The sequence below is a fragment of the Equus asinus genome, chromosome 26 (genome assembly GCF_041296235.1).
Source record: "Equus asinus isolate D_3611 breed Donkey chromosome 26, EquAss-T2T_v2, whole genome shotgun sequence".
Classification (NCBI taxonomy): domain Eukaryota; kingdom Metazoa; phylum Chordata; class Mammalia; order Perissodactyla; family Equidae; genus Equus; species Equus asinus.
In genome coordinates this window covers 26,371,254-26,388,750 of record NC_091815.1, presented here as the reverse complement: position 1 = coordinate 26,388,750, position 17,497 = coordinate 26,371,254, and the positions used below count along the sequence as shown (strand labels likewise).

The 17,497-nt window shown below is 53.1% G+C and overlaps 3 protein-coding genes across 5 annotated transcripts; 2 read left to right on the top strand and 1 right to left on the bottom strand.

Annotated features, from left to right (window-relative positions):
- Positions 1-1,558: 1,558 nt before the first annotated feature.
- On the bottom strand, positions 1,559-4,087 carry ERICH4 (glutamate rich 4). Its single transcript, XM_014861039.3, has 2 exons — positions 3,858-4,087; positions 1,559-2,714 (listed from the first exon to the last, which is right to left on the bottom strand). Exons 1-2 carry the CDS (start codon positions 4,029-4,031, stop codon positions 2,481-2,483), a joined length of 408 nt encoding a protein of 135 aa, XP_014716525.2. The 5' UTR covers positions 4,032-4,087; the 3' UTR covers positions 1,559-2,480.
- A 2,578-nt stretch (positions 4,088-6,665) lies between these two features.
- On the top strand, positions 6,666-12,581 carry DMAC2 (distal membrane arm assembly component 2). The gene is made up of 6 exons (XM_014861038.3): positions 6,666-6,769; positions 7,969-8,165; positions 9,671-9,751; positions 10,516-10,652; positions 10,762-10,924; positions 11,358-12,581. The coding sequence occupies exons 1-6, from the start codon at positions 6,752-6,754 to the stop codon at positions 11,533-11,535; spliced, it is 774 nt and encodes a 257-aa protein (XP_014716524.1). The 5' UTR covers positions 6,666-6,751; the 3' UTR covers positions 11,536-12,581.
- Positions 12,582-14,232: 1,651 nt separating this feature from the next.
- Positions 14,233-17,452, top strand: B3GNT8 (UDP-GlcNAc:betaGal beta-1,3-N-acetylglucosaminyltransferase 8). 3 transcript variants are annotated; one of them, XM_044759855.2, is made up of 2 exons: positions 14,233-15,337; positions 16,154-17,452. In XM_044759855.2, the coding sequence occupies exons 1-2, from the start codon at positions 14,686-14,688 to the stop codon at positions 16,981-16,983; spliced, it is 1,482 nt and encodes a 493-aa protein (XP_044615790.1). In that variant the 5' UTR covers positions 14,233-14,685; the 3' UTR covers positions 16,984-17,452. The 3 variants fall into 3 exon arrangements, with proteins under 3 accessions (XP_044615790.1, XP_014716521.2, XP_014716522.1); XM_014861035.3 differs by having other exon boundaries at positions 14,584-15,337; positions 15,758-17,452; XM_014861036.3 differs by having other exon boundaries at positions 14,706-15,337; positions 15,787-17,181.
- Positions 17,453-17,497: the final 45 nt, after the last annotated feature.

Sequence of the window (17,497 nt, the reverse complement as noted above, 5' to 3'; positions counted from 1 at the left end):
AGTCACTCACTCCAGGCTCTTCTCAGTGTCTCCCCCTCCAAGAGTGACCCAGACTCTGTGGCATGGAGCCCCACTCCCTCAGCCCTTGTGACTCCAACAGCCTGAATGGAGCTGCCAAGAGACCCCAAACTGCCCCCAGCCTCTTTTTAGAGTGCCAAGTAAAAGAGAGGGAGAGCTGCTCATTTGCATGTTCTTCAGGTGTCTTTCCCCTTGCCTGGGTGCTGGGGTTGGACTTCCAACATCCTCTCCAGCCCTCCCACAGCAGAGCTCCCAGCACCTTAAGATCTGGCTAAGGCTGGCAAAGGAGGACCAGTGTGGGGATGGAGTCTTAACCCCTAAACTCCCCCTGCGCAACCCCAGACTTGGGGGACAAAAAACAACAGGTTATTTTTAAGGAGGATATCCTCATAGACAGGGATTCAGCACCTCTTCTGCCAACATCTCACTTCTCTGGGAACATCCTCACTCCCAACTAGAAAGCGTTGTGATGAAGAATTTTCCAAAGTATCACTGAGTGTTTGTCCTCACTGGGAGTAATGGTTTTATGAATGTCCAAGTGTCTCCCTGAAGAGATGCCTCTCCTCAGTCTGGACCCTCCACCTGGTGACTTGGGCATCTTTTCTGCAAACGCGGACCTGGGCAAGAGTTCCGTATGCAGCCTAGCTTCTCCTCAGCCACCACCCGCAGTACCAGCCTGTCTCCTGCAGGGGGAGGTCTGACACATTTGCAACACCTCTGGGAACATCTATAAACCCTCCCTGCTCATCTACTCACACCCACATTCCATTTTCAAATGTCTGAAATAGTGCTGTGACATAGAAATACAACGGGAGCTACATATGTAATTTAAAATTTTCTAGCAGTCATTTGAAAATGTTAAAAGAAACAGATGAATAAGCACATGAAAAGACACTCAATCTTATTTAACATTAGGGAAATGCAAATCAAAAACATAATGAGATACCTTCTCACACCCATTAGGATGAAAAGAAAAAGGAAGAAGAAAAAGAAAATAAGCGTTAGCAAAGATGTGGAGAAATCCAAACGTTCATGCATTGCTGATGGGGATGTGAAAGGTACAGCTGCTGTGGAAAACAGCAAAGCTGTTCCTCAAAAAATTAAACATAGAATCACCATTTGATCCAGAAATCCAACTTCTGGGCATATACCCAAAGAATTGAAGCAGGGACTTGAACAGACATTTCTGCACGCTGGTTCATAGCAATGGCATTCACAATAGCCCAAAGGTGGTAACCCAGGTACCCACCGATAGATTAATGGATAAACAAAATGAGGTGGGTACATGCAATGACGTATTACTCAGCCTCAAAAAAGGAGGGAAATTCTGACTCATGCTGCAGCACAGATGAACCTTGAAGACATTATGCTAAGTGAAATAAGCCAGACTCAAAAAGACAAACACATGACCCCACTCACACGAGGTTTGTGGAGCAGTCAGATTCATAGAGACAGAAAGTAGAATGGTGGCTGCCAGGTGCTGGGAGAGGGGAATGGGGCGTTGTTTAATGGGGACAGTTTCTTTTTCTTTTTTTTTTTTAAAGATTGGCACCTGAGCTAACAACTGTTGCCAATCTTTTTTTTTTCTTTTTTTTTTTTTTCTGCTTTATCTGCCCCAAATCCCCCCTGGTACATAGTTGCATATCCCAGCTGCAGGTCCTTCTAGTTGTGGCATGTGGGACGCCGCCTCAACGTGGCCTGACGAGTGGCGCCACATCCATGCCCAGGATCCGAACTGGTGAAACCCTGGGCCGCCTCGAGGAGCGCGTGAACTTAACCACTCGGCCACAGGGCCGGCCTAATGGGGACAGTTTCAATTTGAAGATGAAAAGAGTTCTGCAGAAGGATGGTGGTGATGGTTGCAAAACAATGTGAATGTACTCAACACCACTGAACTCGACATTTAAAGATGGTTAAAATGGTAAATTTTATGTTATATATATTTTACCACAATAAAAAATTTTAAAAATACAAAAGGTGAAATTAATTTTAGTAATCTTTTTATTTACCCCAATATACTCAAAATATTTATCATTTCAATGTTATTAATTTTTAAGATTGTTGAAATGTTTGATCTCTTTATCATACCAAGCCTTTGAAATCTGGTGTGTATGTCACACATACGGAGCATCTCAATTAGGGCTAGCCACGTCTCAGGTGCTCAGTAGCCATCTACCCACATCTCCACCAGAGACCCACCTCTCCTCTGCAACACACCTGCGGCTCCTCTGCAAATACACCTAGAGTTTCTCTACAAACCTCCCTGATCACCCACAAACATGCCCACAGCTCACAGGCCAACCCCTCAGTCTCATCTCAGACATCTTCAGAGAAAGTACTTGTTCAAGGAACACATGTGGGCTCCAAATCAACATTTCACTTGATTTGACCTGCACATCCCCCCTCTTCTTTGCATAAATTTGCATCTCATTCCTGTCAATCGGAAGCACATTGGCAGGGCCTCAGATGGTCATCTCAAAGTCAGGGAGGCGGTGGCAGTGGGCTGGGCGGGAGGCCCCCAGGTGTCCTTCCTCCTTCTTCCGCTCGGGCTCTTTGCCCTCCTCCTCTTCCTCGATGCTCTCCTTCTCCTCCTCTTCTTCCAGGAAGGCAACCAGTTCTTCCCGTAGCGCCCCCATCTCCAGCCCCAGGCTGCACAGCTGGCCCAGCAGAAGGGCGTCCACTCGGCGGAGGTTCCCCTACCAGTGAGAAGGGGGAGTCATGGGCATCCCTCCCCAAAGGACAAGCAGTTGAGCTGCCCCCTTCCGGAACCTGGGTGGGAGCAGGTCCCGGCTCAAGTCCTGACAATATTCTTTGCTTGACCCAACTTGAGTCAGGCTCCTGAACCTTCTCCTAGACCCATCTGTGCACTTCCTTGTAAAATCCAGTTTTAGCAAGAATCCTCCATCCTCCCCATCTGATCAACCTCCATATCTGGTCAGCTTGCTCACCCTCCACCATCCCCGGAGTGCTGTCTGATCACCCTGGCCTGCCTCCAGCAAGAATCCCGTTAGGCCTTTTACCAGAATCCCCCCTTACCCATGATGTGTCCTCTTAGGAATTTTCCATCCACTGACGGTTGCTCCTTGGCTACAAATCCCCACTTGCCCATGCTGTATTCAGAGCTGAGCCCATTCTCTCTCTCTTCTACTGCAAAAATCCCATCGCTGTGGTCCCTACACCTATCACCTTACCATCTTTAAAGGTGTCATAAATATTTTTTCTAAACAATCCAGGCCTGCAACACTTGGGTGGGGTCCCCAGTGTGTCCCTGGACCCTAAGTGCCATCCTGATCTCCCAGTGTCTCTTGATCTCTGTCTCTGTCTGTCTTTGTCTCTCCATTTCATTGTCCCTCACTGTCCCTACCTCTCTCTCTGTGTCTCTGAGTCTTAAGTCTCTGTTTCTCTTATTATGCCTCCTTGTCTTGTTATGTCTCCACTTGTCTGTCTCTGTCTCTTTCTTTCCATATCCCTGTCTCTTTGTCTGTCTCTATTTCTCTGCTCCTGCCTTTGATTGTCTCCACCTCTCTCTGTCTCTCAGATTTAATCTGAGTCTCTGTCTCTGCTGCTGCTCTCAATCTCTGCTTTCCATCTCTCTCTCTCTTTCTGGGTCTCTCTGTCTCTGTCCCTCTCTATTCCTGTCTCTCAGTCTTCGGCTCTTTCTATGTCTCTGTCTCCATCTCTTTCTCTGTATCTATCTCTCTCTCTATTTCTCTATTCCTGTCTGTCAATGTCTGTCTTTCAATCTCTAGCTCCTTCTATTTCCATTCATGCTTGTTCATTCATCCATTCTCTCTGTCTCCCCACCCCTCATCTCTTGCCCCTTCAAACCTCTCACTCACCAGCTCTTCCCAGATCCACAGAAGACGGTCCCAGACACCTTCAGTGTTTAACCCTGGGGACATGAGGGTCTGATCAGCCCTCCCCGCTGGGGGGACCGCCATCAGGGCCCGGGGAGGTGGGCCTAGCCCTGGGGGCACGAGTCCAGCCTGCCTCAGCTGCCTCCACTGCTCCATAGTCTCTGAGCAACAGCAGCCAGGAGCAGGAAGTAGCAAGGTCCAGAGTGACCCAGTCCCCTGGGGAGCTTGGGGGTGGGGGGAGGAAAGGGCAGAGCGGAGGTGGGGGAGGAGGAGGCTGGGATAGCATCCCAAAGTCCATTCTGCAGTGAGAATCAGCAGCCTCGTGTGTTTCTTCTTTCCTGTTGACGTCTAACCTCAACTCTGCGCACAAGGGTCCAACCACAGCCCCTCTGGCAGAGGTCACACTCTACCTCTTCTCGGGCCTGACCTCTTGTGGGTGCTGATGTCTGAATGCCTGGTCTCATCTCCTCCTACTCCTCCTCAGTCTCCTCTGCTGCCTTCTTCTCCACTTGGCCCCTGGTTAACCCCCTGCTTGGTCCTTCCCTCTACTCCACTCAGGCCATTCCAGGGCCTCCCAACCAGTGTGCCTGAGCAGCCAATGGTGGCTTCCAAGAGGATGACCCCTCAGTGTCCAGGCTGCTGTCCTACAGGGGAACAGCCAATTCTACCAACCACAGACTTGCCCACAGATATTATCACTATCAGCATTGGCCCGGCTGTGGGAAAGGTTGGGACACACTGTGGGCCTCATTCTGCTAGAATCTGTCTTTCAGGCTCAGGGTGTTCAAATTCCATCTGTATATCAATGGCTCCCAAGTCTGTGACTCCAGCCTTGACCTCCCTCCTGAGCTCCAGACCTCTACTCAGCATCTCCACCTGGATGCCTCAGGCATCTCAAGGTGAATATACTCAAAACAGAACTCTGAGTTGGGACTTACAACGCTGTATTAGTTTCCCACTGCTCCTGTAACAAATTGTCACAAACTTAGTGGCTTAAAACAACACAAAGTTATTCTCTTACAGTTCTAGAGGTCAGAAGTCTAAAGTGGGTCCACAGGGCTGGGTTCTAGAGGCTCTAGGGTAGAACCCATTTCCTAGCCTTTCTCAGCTTCTGGAAGCCACCCGCACTCCTTGGCTCACAGCCCCTTCCTTGCATCACTCCAACCTCTTGCACCTCTCATCACGTCTCCTACTGACTGACCCTCCTGCCTTCATCTAAGAGGACCTTTGTGATTACATTGGGCCCATCCCGATTATCCAGGATAACCTTCCCATCTCAAGATTCTTCACTTAATCACATCTTCCCCTTACCACATATGTAACACATTCACTGGGATCAGGATGCACATATTTTGGGAGGGGACACTATTCTGCCTACCCCTGCTCTTCCAAACATGCTCCAATCCCAGTTTCCCCAGTTCCATAAGTGGCATCACTATCCTTTTAGTTTCTTGAACTATTGGCATGCTCTTCAAAATAGACTCATAATCTGAGCACTTCTCACCATTTCCATCACCCCGTCCCTGCTCCTGTCCCCATTCAGCTCTTGTCTAGACTATTTCAGTAGCCTCTTTGCTACAGCCCTGCTTCCACCCTTCCCCTCCAAGATCTGTTCTCCACCTGGCAGAGATGATCTTTAGAAAACGTCAATCAGATCATGACACGCCCCTGTGAGTGGAATAAAGCACAGTCAGCTTCCTGCCCACTGCTCTGACCCAGTCTCCTACCTCTCTCTGCAAGCTGGTTCCCACCTCTGGGCCTTTGCACTGGCTGTTACCTCTGCCTGGATCACTTTTCCCCCAGATCTTTGAATGGCTGTCTCCCTCTTACCTTCACCTCCACTTAAACGGCACCTCTTCAGAGAGCCTTTGTTGATAACCTTGCCGCCTAGTCACTCCCTATTATATTGCCTGTTTTTTTTTTTTTTAAAGATTTTATTTTTTCCTTTTTCTCCCCAAAGCCCCCCGGTACATAGTTGTGTATTCTTCGTTGTGGGTTCCTCTAGTTGTGGGATGTGGGACGCTGCCTCAGCGTGGTCTGACGAGCAGTGCCATGTCCGCGCCCAGGATTCGAACCGACGAAACACTGGGCCGCCTGCAGCGGAGCGCGCGAACTTAACCACTCGGCCACGGGGCCAGCCCCTATATTGCCTGTTTTTATTTGCCTCTTATCAAACACTATCTGAAGTTATCTTGCTTATTCATTTGTTTCTTATCCATCTTCTCCCTGCCTGAAATGTTAACTCCCTGATAGAGGGACTTGGTCTGTCCTGTTCACCACGGTAACCTCAGCACCCAGGGTAGTTCCTGACACGTAGTAGGTGCTCAGTAAATACCTGGGGAGTGAATGAATAATTCTATCCAGAAGACTTCACCTTGAAACTTCACCCTGAGATCTAGCCTTGAACTCCAAACTGAAATCGAGAACACATCACAATACTAGTCTTGAGAGCTCACCTCTGTCTCTTGCCCTGAAGTTTAACTTCACCAAAACCCTCGACCTTTCCCTTCCCTGACCCTGGCTTAAAGAATGAGACAGTCACTTTCTCAGTCACATCATTCCCTGTTTTACGGAGGTAGCCAGTGAGAGCTGAAGGAACAAGCAAGTTCAGGGGGACTGTGAGCACAGTCGGGGGGAAGGTCGCTCCTCCACCAGGAAGTGCTGCACAGCCTCCCCTAGGGAAAGCCTGCAGAGTCCCATTTTAAGGCCCATGGAGAGGGCTCCCAGCAATCCCTAAACCCAAGAGTAAAAAGAGCTTGCGCCTTTACGAGGAGGGTTGGAAAACGGAGGGGGCGTGGCCGTACGAAGAGAAGTCTTAGCCGGAATTAGGCGGGTGGAATAAGACCGGCCCTTTCCGGTTACGTAATCCTATCAAGATGGCGGCGCCCAAGGCGGTAGGTGACCGGCGCTCCTGGAGTCCCCAAAATTGAAATCCGCTCTGCTACCTCTGCCTTCAGGGACTCTGTCGCTGCCCAGGGAGCAGGAAGCGAGAAGGAGCAGGAGGCTCCTCCGCTGGTCCTTGCGCTGGGAGTGTACACGTGTGGCCCTCAGGAGCCCGGAAGTAGCGCCGCTGGTCGCAGAGGACGTTTGGAGAGGGAGCGGGGCGGGGACTTGGCGGAGAGGAACCAATGGGGAAGTAGGAAGTGTGTTCCGAAGATGGCCCCTCAGCCAATCGGAAGGAAGGATCCGATTGGGGGCCCAGGGAGTCATTGGGCGGCCGAGAGTGGGACCTGCAGCGGAAGAGGGTTTGCGGGATTGCGGAGAAACTGGTCTTTGAGCTCCAAGGGTAGGAGACCGGAAGGTATGGGTGAGGGAAACTCGTGGGAGAGTTAGGAATTTAGATGGAAAACCAAAGGGATGATGGCGGGGGAAGGGGCAGGAACCTAGAGGTGAATTTGGGAGTTCCAAGGGAAAGACCTGGGGAAAGTTAAGGAGAGGATTTGCAGTATTCGTGGGGAGAATTCAGGAAGAATTGGGCAAAATCAAGGAGTGGATTTAGGGAAAATGAAAGTAAGAGGTTGGGAGCTTAAGAGGCTTAAGAGGAATTTTGAGGGAAGATAAGGATTTGAGCAAACTTATTCTGAGAATTTGGGGCAAAAACAGAAATTGGGACAGGCTAAGAGAAGACTTTGGAGGGGAAATTGAAGGAAGAGTTTGGCGGCTTTAAGAGGTAAATTAAGGGTGGTTTGGAAAGAAATTAAGATTATATTTTGGGGAAAGAAATGGCTTATTAAGGAAGACTCCAGGGAGAAATGGATAAAATTAAGGAAATAATTTATGGGAAATTAAGAGGTCAGATAATAGAGATGTTGAGAGAAAAATAAGGGTTGGGGGAGAATTTGGGAAAACCAAGGACATTTGACCAAATCCAAGAGAGAATTTAGGGTTGGTTAAGGGGAAGAACTTGGGTAAACGTGGGGAAATTGGGGCGCTCCTAAAGGCAGAATTTGGAAGTTCTGAAAGGAGGATTTAGTAAGCCGCAAAGCGTTGTGGGGGTGGTGGGGAGATTCGTGGAGCAAGAACAGGGGGATACTGCCCTGTCTCTCACAGGAGGCTTCAGTCTCAGCCCCTCTTCTCCTCTCCTCCTGTCTAGTCCCTGTACCTGGTGGCCCCAATATGGAAAGGAGGTCCCAGGGGCATCCGTGGCCTGAGCAGGACAGTGGCCCCAGAGGGCAATCAGAGGAAGAGGAGGACGGTGCTCCAGTTCCTGGCTGACCGCTTCTATGATGTGCAGGCTCTGAGGGAATATCTGCTTCGAAAGCAGGTGTCGAAGGTGCACCAGAAAAATCGGTGAGAACCCCTGGCCTACAAGACTGCTGCCAGGCAGAACCCAGATCCTACCGTTGCCACTCCAAGGCAGCCCTGTGACTTCCAGTACCAGCCTTGCCGACTTACATCTTCACCTCCAGCCCACACCCTTCCCAAGGACTGCAGCTCACATAGGCAACCTGCCACCCACCATCTCCTCTTAGAGGTCTAGCTGGCATGTCAAACCTAACATGGCTAATGGCAAGCCCTTGATTTCCCCCTAAGAAAGTCCGCTCACCTCTAAGCCTTCCCTATCCCAATAAACAGCACCACTGCCCACCCAGTTGTTCAGGCCAAATTCTAAGGAGTCATCCCTGATTCCTCTCTTTTCTTCTCTGCCCCCACATCCAGTCCATCAATAAAATACTACAATATCGTAAATTTGACCAGTTCTCACCTCCTCATTGTTTGTAGCCTGGTCTGAGCCCCTTCGTTGTATGGTTGGATTAGCGTAGGCATCTCCTAACTGGTCACCTTTTGCCCCCTGCAGTCTATTAGGGTCTACAAAGCAGTCGAAGAAAGTATTCTTCAGAAAGTAAAATAGGGCTGACCCGGTGGCACAGCAGTTAAGTTCGCATGTTCCACTTTGGCAACCCAAGGTTTGCCAGTTCAGATCCTGGGTGCGGACCTACACACCACTTGTCAAGCCGTGCTGGAGTGGGTGTCCCACATATAAAGTAGAGGAAGATGGGCATGGATGTTAGCTCAGGGCCAGTCTTCCTCAGCAAAAAAGAGGAAGACTGGTGACAGATGTTAGCTCAGGGCTAGTCTTTCTTAAAAAAAAAAAAAAGAAAAGAAAGTAAAATAGATAACATTACCACTTTGCTTAAAACCCCCTGATGATTTCTGATTGCAACTAGAATAAAAGTGAAACTCCAAGCCCTAAAGCCTGGCCTCTACTGAGCTTTAAGACCCTTGCCAAGGACTCTCCTCACCTCCACCAACATGGCATCCTTATTGCTCTTTGTTCAACCATCCTCATCTGAGCCTCCAAGCCTTTGCACTAGCTGTTCCCTTGGCCTGGCAGGCTTTGCCCTGACCTCTGTATTCCTTCTCACCACTCAGATCTCTGCTCAAGTGTCACCTCCTCCGAGAAGCATTTCTTAACACCTGAACTAAATCAGCCTCCCCAATCCCCACCCCTGACCGGAACCACTCCTCGTCAGCCCCTGTGTTTTATTTTCATTATGGAATTGATACTATCTGCAATTCGCTTTTACTCCTTGGTTTATTATCCGTTCTCACTGTAAGATAGCTTCACAAGGGCAGGGACAGTTATCTGTCTTGGTCGCCACTGTCCCTCAGTGCCCAGCACTTAATGGGCACTCAATAAATATTTACAGCCTGATTCAGTTTGCCTGTCTGTGTGTCTGCCTGCCTGTCCGTCAGTCCTGGTGCTGTGGACTCCGACCCCCCAGCAGCACCCGGGCATGGTGATGGGGGCGGTGCTCACCAGGCCTCACCCTCACCTCCTGTTCTCTTGGCAGATCCTTCACCTATGTCAAGGAGCAGTACGGCCCGTACATCGCAGCTGCCTATTTCGTTCTGAAGCAGGGAGGCGCAGTCAAGTATGACAGCAAAGGTGTCAGGGAGTTGGAGGGGGTGGTAGAGCGTCTCTCTGAGCCCTGGGCTCTGCAGTCAGACAGCCTTCCCCATGAGTCCCTGCTCTCTGCCCCCTACTGACGTGTGACTTGGGGCTTGTTCCTGAGCTTCAGTTTTGTCATCTGTAGAATGGGATGGTAGTTGTATCTAACCTACAGGGTTTGCTGTAAAGATTGAGAGATATTTGCAATCTAAACACTTGGAACACGGCCTGGCATAGCACATGTGCTCAATAAATGTGTTTCTTTTCTTTCCTCTTTCCCCCTCCTTTCTCCTTCCCTTTGGGTTTTTTCCCCCTTTTTCTTCTTTTTTGAAAAAAACAATTCATGTAGACTCCATCCACCCCACATCTTGGTTCCAATTAAAATTCACTGTTTGCGCACTTCCTCTAGCACCTTCCTTAGAAACAGTCGATGTATCTGAAAATGTCTCAGCTTTTGCCCATCTGTGAGGATTCTTGTATTACAGCTCTTTTCTCTTATGTTAGTAATCTCTCTGGCCGTCAGCTTCCAGGTGTGTAAAATTGACCAAACATTCCATCTTGGATGGGATTGTCAGAATATCCAATGAGACCAGACATGTAAAGCCCTTAGTCCAGGGCCTGCTATGTAGTAAGTTCACCAGATGCAATACGATCATTTTATTGTACGGGGCTAGCGAGCGTTCTCAAGAGGCTGGAGGCCTGGGGAGAGGCAGGGTACCCTGCTGACATCCCTGTCTCCCATTCCAGGTTTCAGGGCCAGGAGTGGATGCGGCCAAATGGCCGTGGCCGCTTCTCTCTTGAGTTCTTCAAGTTCCAGGCAGTGCCTGTAGAGGCTGTCGATGCCAGCGGCTGTGCCATCAACTACCAAGGCCTGGACAACCTCTGTGAGTGGGGTAGGGTGGGATGGAGTGGAGATGGGCAAGGCTCTGCATTTTCCCTTTTGTGGTGGGCTCCAGAAGGGCCCTCAGTGCCATCTGCTCTCTCCCCCTACAGTGGCCCTGAAGGAGCTCCAGTCCCTGTCGCTGCAGCGTTGTCCCCATGTGGATGACTGGTGTCTTAGCCGCCTCTACCAGCTGGCTGGCTCACTGCAGGAGCTCTCACTGGCCGGTTGCCCCCAAGTCTCTGAACGGGGCCTCGCCTGCCTCCACCACCTCCAGTGAGACCTCAGCACAGGCTGGGCCCCAAACCAGGGCAGGGGCTCCCACCCAACACAGATACGGGAGAGGAAGTGGGGAGGGGGCACTGCTGGGTGGTTCCCCGTATCACCTGCCTCCATGACAGACCTCAAGCTGTGTGCTGCATCAGCACATACTTGCAAGAAATCTCTGGGAGGATGGAAGGACTCCTAGTTTGTCGTCTTTTTGTTTTAATGAGAACTCCATGGTATTTATACTGTTGCAGAACAGTAGGAGCCAGAGGTGTCTATTTGTAACTAACAGTGGATTTCATGTACTTGGACATTTGAAGGCTTTTATTTTAGGAAGCTAGGTGTTGAAGTGGGGACTGGTACACCCCCCTCCACACACACACACACACACACACACATGCCATCCTCACACGGGCCTCCCCCCCTTCTTGCCTCCTCTCAGGAACCTCCGCAGGCTGGACATCTCCGACCTCCCTGCCGTGTCCAACCCGGGCCTCACTCAGATCTTGGTGGAGGAGATGCTGCCCAACTGCAATGTTCTGGGGGCTGACTGGGCCCAGGGCCTGAAGCTGGGGCCAGAGGAACAGTCTCAGGACACAGCCAGGTCCATCCCTGCCTAGCCCTCAGCCTCCTCCCCGTCAAGCTGGATCTCAGCAGAGCTGTGTTGAGTGTCTGACAGTTCTCCATACTTCTGGCTTTCAGTTGGGTTCATTCAGTGTGGGGTGGAATGAGGGGTGCGGCACTGGCAGCTCAGGGGGAAGGAGAGCAGGAGGTCATGGTATTTATTCCCCCACCTGAGGGAGGTGCTGGCTGCACCCTGGGAGGAAAATCACCACTCCTGTCATCCTGTCAGGCAGCCTTTCCCACACACTCCCCTCCTTCCCAGTTCCAGTCACCTCCTCCTCCTGCCTCTTCAGGCCTGGGGAGGTCAGGGCTCAGTTGTAAGTCACCCCAGAAAGCTGCACTCTCCCTCGTGGTTTCCCCCGACTTTGCCCACTGCTATGTCCAGAAATTCTTGTTTTGGCTTTTGTCAACAGACTCTTCTCAAATTATCCTCATTTGAGTGTGCAACAGTTTCCTGCCGGGACCCTGACTGATAATGGGGTGCTACTGGCATTTTACAGGGTGGTTCTTCCCTGTGTGGGACGACTCAGCTCCCACAGGGTACAGCATCCTGGCCCACACTCGCTTAATGCTGGTAGCATCGCAGGTCCTGTGGTGTTCCCACCTAGCGATTTATGGACTCGCAGCTCCAATTCAGCTTTCTTGTTGGCTCTGTGAAAATTGATCTGAGCCTTTGAAATATTTTTCCTTTGCTAACTGGCACGGTAAGGTCAGTAGAGGGCGCTCAAGAGACATTACAGAAGGAAAGGCTTTTGCTTCCTGGTTCTGATCAGGTGAGCTTGCTCAGGTCCCTGCAGTGCATGTGGCTTCCCCAGCACCTGGCTCCTCAAAGGTGCCAGGTGGTCAGCAGCTTCCCTGGCACCACCTCCCAGTCAGTTTCATAGAGGAGTGCCTCCAGTGAGGCACCTCCCTGGGAATGACTCCACCACACCCCAGAAGGTGGATTTCCAATAAATTCCAAAGCACTTTACCAATGAATCCTCGTTATTTCAGTTTGCTGTTAAAGTCAATAATTCTTTACATTAAATTTTTCCTGCTCAAATTACGATGTGCTTTTTCTCTCCTGATTGGATCCATATGGATACGGCATTGGCATTTGGAGTGTTCCATGAGACAGACTCACAAAGGTGGGATTTGGGGCTTGGTATGGTCCTGCCGTTAGCTTGAGCACTGTGCTGAGCTTCTTGGCAATGGGAAAGGATGTCAGAAATCCACAGCAGGCAGTGGCATCACAATCAAACTATCGCCTGGGGTCATCTGATTGGACCCAGAGGAAACAGATGATGTCGAACCCCCAAGTCACTCTGAGCCTCCCTTACCAGTATCTAAGGAGACCACCAGCCTTCCTGGGCTTGAAAACCCTGTGATGACCTCACCTAGGCAGATGCCCTGAAACGGGGTGTCTATTATTAAGACTCATCACAGGCACCCCCTGCTGTCACTAGACCCATAAATACCTCGAGTCAAATCTCAACATGCTCCAAGGGACAGGTGCTCAGCAGGACCCAGGAGGGAACAGCTTAAACCCTGAAAAAATTACAAGACTTGCAAATATGTGTATGGCAGAGACCTGGGGACCCATGCAGGAGTGGGTTCTGAAGGTCTTAGACCAGTGAGCAGATGGAACACCAGATGGGACCAAGTTCACTGGTACGAGGGCACGTACTAGAGAGTCGCTATAATAAGTTAGCCAGTGCAGCGGGAGTGGTTCTAACAGCTTTCCTGGTTGGCTGCCTGGAACTTGGACGCAGCAGTGGCCTAGGGCTACTGAGGCAAGAAGCCAGAACTGCCCTGGTGTTAACTGGAGAGGGGGATCCAAAGGCTTAGGGAGGCAGGAATTTGGGGTTGGGCTGATCATGTTCCACCCACACATCCACCCCCACCTCGGTTCCACAAGAAGGCACCTCTTGAATCATTCTCAGTATTCAGCTTACCCTGTTCCAATTGCTGTGTGGTTTCTCCTTCCTGATTGGGCCCAGAATGATGCACACAGCAACCGAAACTGTACCCTCTGAGATTTCCAACCTCCCCCCGGAGAGGCAGTGTTGTCCCTGGTCGAAAACCTCTGCACCCCTAGATGACATGAACCTGAGATGAACCAGAAGCCCTCAAGGGGCCTTGACCCCCGCCCCCAGCCCCAGAGGGGATGGGGAGCTGGGAGGGGGGCTTGGAGACCCCTCCAGGGGTGCTCAAGCCCCTGCCCTAGTCCCTCTAGCTTTTATTCCATTCACATGCACCACTTCCTCCACACTCTTCCCCCAGCTGGTCCCATGGGCTCTATTATTCAAACTTGGGGGGCTCGGGGACAGAGGATCGGCACTCAACAGATCATCATCAGCTGCTGCTGACAGATGGGGTTCCTGAGACAATCTGGACAGTCCCTCCCCAACCCCAGGTGGGGTGAAGGGGTCAGCTTGGCCTCAGTGGGGGGTCCCTGAGTCCCAACTCAGGTTCCAGGAGGTCTGGAATGAGGAGGCCACACCCGCCCGCCTCCCCAGACAGCTAATGCAGCCTCAACAGCAGAGGCCTGGGAGGGCAGGGGTGTAAACACAGGCAAACACCCTCTCATCCCAGGGGGCCGGATGTGAGTGTTCCCAGAGTCACTGAGCAGCTGTAGGCGGGGCCAGGGCCCCAGGGCGCGGCTAGCCCAGGCTGGAGTGGGGGATGGGTGGGGACGGATTCCCGTCCTGCTGGGCAGACAGCCCAGACACCAAAGGGGATGGAGATGCAGGGGTTAGCTCAGCTCCGAGGGCTCCCAGGGCCACCATTCTGTCACCCTCTATTGCCCTCTGGCTTGGCTCCCCCTCCACCCACCCCTTCCCCGTCCATCTCATCCGCTCTGGCTCCTTCCTGGCTCCCTTCCCCACCTCTCCGAGGGTGGCTTTCTGTTCGCAGACTCCCTCCTCTCTGCCACAGTCCTCCACCAGTCTCTCCAGATCTCTCTTCCAGTCTACCCCCCTCCCCCACGGGGGCTTCCCAGCCACCCCTGATCTCTTGCTCACTCTCTCCACTTCCCTCTCCTCCTGCGTCTCTCCACCTTCCCTGTCCTCTCTATCTCTCTTCTTGTAACTCTCTCCTCTTTGCCTCCCTGAGTCTCCCTCTCTTGTCTCTCCTCTCTCTTCTCCCTGCCTGCCCCCGAGGTCTCCATGGCTGTATGTCCTTCTCTACAATGTCTGTCTCTCCTCCACCTCACCAGCCCCCTGCCCCACCCCCACCCTGACTCTGGGCAGCCACAACACCCTTCCTCCCCATATCTGGCAGGACCAACCCATTCCCTCTCAGCACATTCACCGCCACCTCCTCTTGCGGCCAGGCGCCAGCCCCTCGCCTCCAGGCTTTGCCACTTTAGGACTCTGCCCATCCCTGGGCCATTCCAACACTACCCAGCCAAGCTCAGGCTTGGCCCTCAGCCTCACTCTCTCCCAGGCCCCTGTTCTCCCCTCCCAGGTCTCTCTGGGACCCCGTCTGTCTCTGCAGCCACCCCTGCACCTTTCCCACTGTCTCACCAGAAAACCAGCCCTAACACGCCACAGCCCCATCTCTCAGGTCTGCCTCCTGCCCTCCTCCTCCTTCCCATCCTCCCTCCCCTCCTCCCTCAGCCCCGCCCCAGCCCCTCCCAGCCCCTGGGGCCCTCCCAGCCTCCTGCTCCCCTCCCCTCCCCGCCCCTCTGGACTGCTTGGGCTGGGCTGGAGAACAACGACACCACCACCGCACGGACTAGGACAGAAAGGAGAGCACCAAGGAAGGGCTGGACCAGAGGCCCTGGGGGGTCGGAGCTGGCGGGAGCCGGACCCAGAGGTAAAGAGGAGGGAGCAGATCCCTGCTTCCCCGGGCCCTGGGGTGGGGATTGTTGGGGCGAGGGAGGCTAGGTTTCTATAAAGGTGGAAGGAGCTGACCCCAGTGATCCTGAGTCCCTGAGGGGGACGAATTGGCGGGTGGAGGGGATTGGAATAGCGGAGTCCCTGGTGCCTGGGATGGAGTGAGAAATAGGTAGACTTCTGGGGTTTCTAGGAAGGTGGAAGGAGTTGGGCTGAGAGTGGAAAGAGGAGGGTGTTGAAAAGGGATTAGAGGAAGGATTTCTAGGTCCAGGAACAGGGAAGAGTTAGGTCCTTGGCTGAGGGCTGGTTTAGGGCCTGGGTGTGAGAAGCCATTACAGGGGTTGGAGGGGACTGTGGGGGCCCTCTCCACACCCCAAAGGCCTGCATGGCTTCTTTGCAGCTCCTGCAACCGCCCCTTCCCTGGGCCAGGTCATGCGCTGCCCCAAATGCCTTCTCTGCCTGTCAGCACTGCTCACACTCTTGGGCCTCAAAGTGTACATCGAGTGGACATCCGAGTCACAGCTTAGCAAGGCCTACCCAGGACCCCGGGACACCCCGCAGGGCCCCACTCCAGCCAGCCCCGAGCCTACCCTGCCAGCTAATCTCTCAGCCCGTCTGGGTCAGACTGGCCCACTGCCCTCGGCTTACTGGAACCAGCAGCAGTGGCGGTTGGGGGCCCTGCCCAGTGGGGACAGTGCTGAGGCTGGGGACTGCCGGGCTTGGGGGGCTGCTGCTGCTGCCGAGATCCCCGACTTCACCTCCTACCCTGAGGACCTCCGCCGTTTCTTGCTCTCAGCAGCCTGCCGGAGCTTCCCACAGTGGCTGCCTGGAGGTGGCAGTGGCCAAGTGGCCAGCTGCACAGATACAGATGCCCCCTACCTGCTGTTGGCTGTCAAGTCGGAACCAGGGCGTTTTGCAGAAAGGCAGGCTGTGAGGGAGACGTGGGGTGGTCCAGCTCCCGGGATCCGGCTACTCTTCCTGCTGGGGTCTCCAGTGGGTGACGGGGGGCCTGACCTAGGCTCCTTGGTGGCCTGGGAGAGCCACCGCTACAGCGATCTGCTGCTCTGGGACTTCCTGGATGTCCCCTTCAACCAGACGCTCAAGGACCTGCTACTGCTGGCCTGGCTGGACCACCACTGCCCTGGCGTGAGCTTTGTCCTACAAGCTCAGGATGATGCCTTCGTGCACACTCCTGCCCTGCTGGACCACCTGCGGGCCCTGCCACCCACTTGGGCCCGAGGCCTCTACCTGGGTGAGGTCTTTACCCAGGCTAAGCCCCTCCGGAAGCCTGGAGGACCCTTCTACGTGCCTGGGTCCTTCTTCGAAGGTGGCTACCCAGCCTACGCAAGTGGGGGTGGCTACGTCATCGCTGGGCGCCTGGCACCCTGGCTGCTGCAGGCGGCGGCCCGTGTGGCACCCTTCCCCTTCGACGATGTCTACACCGGCCTGTGTTTCCAGGCCCTGGGCCTGGTGCCCAGGGCCCACAAAGGCTTCCTCACAGCCTGGCCAGCAGACCGCACTGCTGACCCCTGCACTCTCCGAGACCTGCTGTTGGTGCGGCCCCTCAGCCCCCAGGACAGCATCCGGCTCTGGAAACACCTGCGGGACCCTCAACTCCAGTGCTGAGCCTCGTGGCCTGGGGCGTCCTCGGTGCCTGCTGCTTCCTCAACCTCTCCTTCTAGGCTTTGGTATGAGGGAGGAGGTCCTGGAATCATGCTGCTTGAGTTCCTCCTGGGCACCCTCAGGCCAGGGGACTGGGCAGCAAGAGGTGGCAGACTGTTTTTGTCTACTTGTATTTTTGAAAAATATGCACTCCCCACTCTGAGGCCTCGAGTTGTCTTTGCATGTGTGGGGCCCCAGAGAAGTGGAAAAAGCAGAGTTCAGCCGCACCCTGACCTTCCCACTAGACACCCTCCCCACCCTGACTGGGCAGGGCCAGCTCCAACGGCCTACTGGTCACCTAGCGGGACACCAGGCTTGCCCCGTTCTATGGGAGAGCAGGAAACCATCTGTGGAGGACTCCCACCCCCATCCTGTCTGCTGAAGCTTACTCTCCAGCGTGCAAGTCTCTAAGGGAAACAGATATTTCAATGGCCTTGGCCTCATTTATGTAAAGTGGAGAAAAAGGGAGTGGTCCGAA

Excerpts from the sequence above, each read along its gene's own strand:
- ERICH4 (XM_014861039.3), bottom strand. The coding sequence starts at position 4,031 with ATGGAGCAGTGGAGGCAGCTGAGGCAGGCTGGACTCGTGCCCCCAGGG. Across the intron at positions 2,715-3,857 it reads TGTGGATCTGGGAAGAGCTG|GGGAACCTCCGCCGAGTGGA; the intron begins GTGAGTGAGAGG and ends TCTCACTGGTAG.
- DMAC2 (XM_014861038.3), top strand. Across the intron at positions 9,752-10,515 it reads AAGCAGGGAGGCGCAGTCAA|GTTTCAGGGCCAGGAGTGGA; the intron begins GTATGACAGCAA and ends CTCCCATTCCAG. Across the intron at positions 10,925-11,357 it reads GCCTGCCTCCACCACCTCCA|GAACCTCCGCAGGCTGGACA; the intron begins GTGAGACCTCAG and ends GCCTCCTCTCAG.
- B3GNT8 (XM_014861035.3), top strand. The coding sequence starts at position 14,686 with ATGGCTGTATGTCCTTCTCTACAATGTCTGTCTCTCCTCCACCTCACC. Across the intron at positions 15,338-15,757 it reads GGCGGGAGCCGGACCCAGAG|CTCCTGCAACCGCCCCTTCC; the intron begins GTAAAGAGGAGG and ends GCTTCTTTGCAG.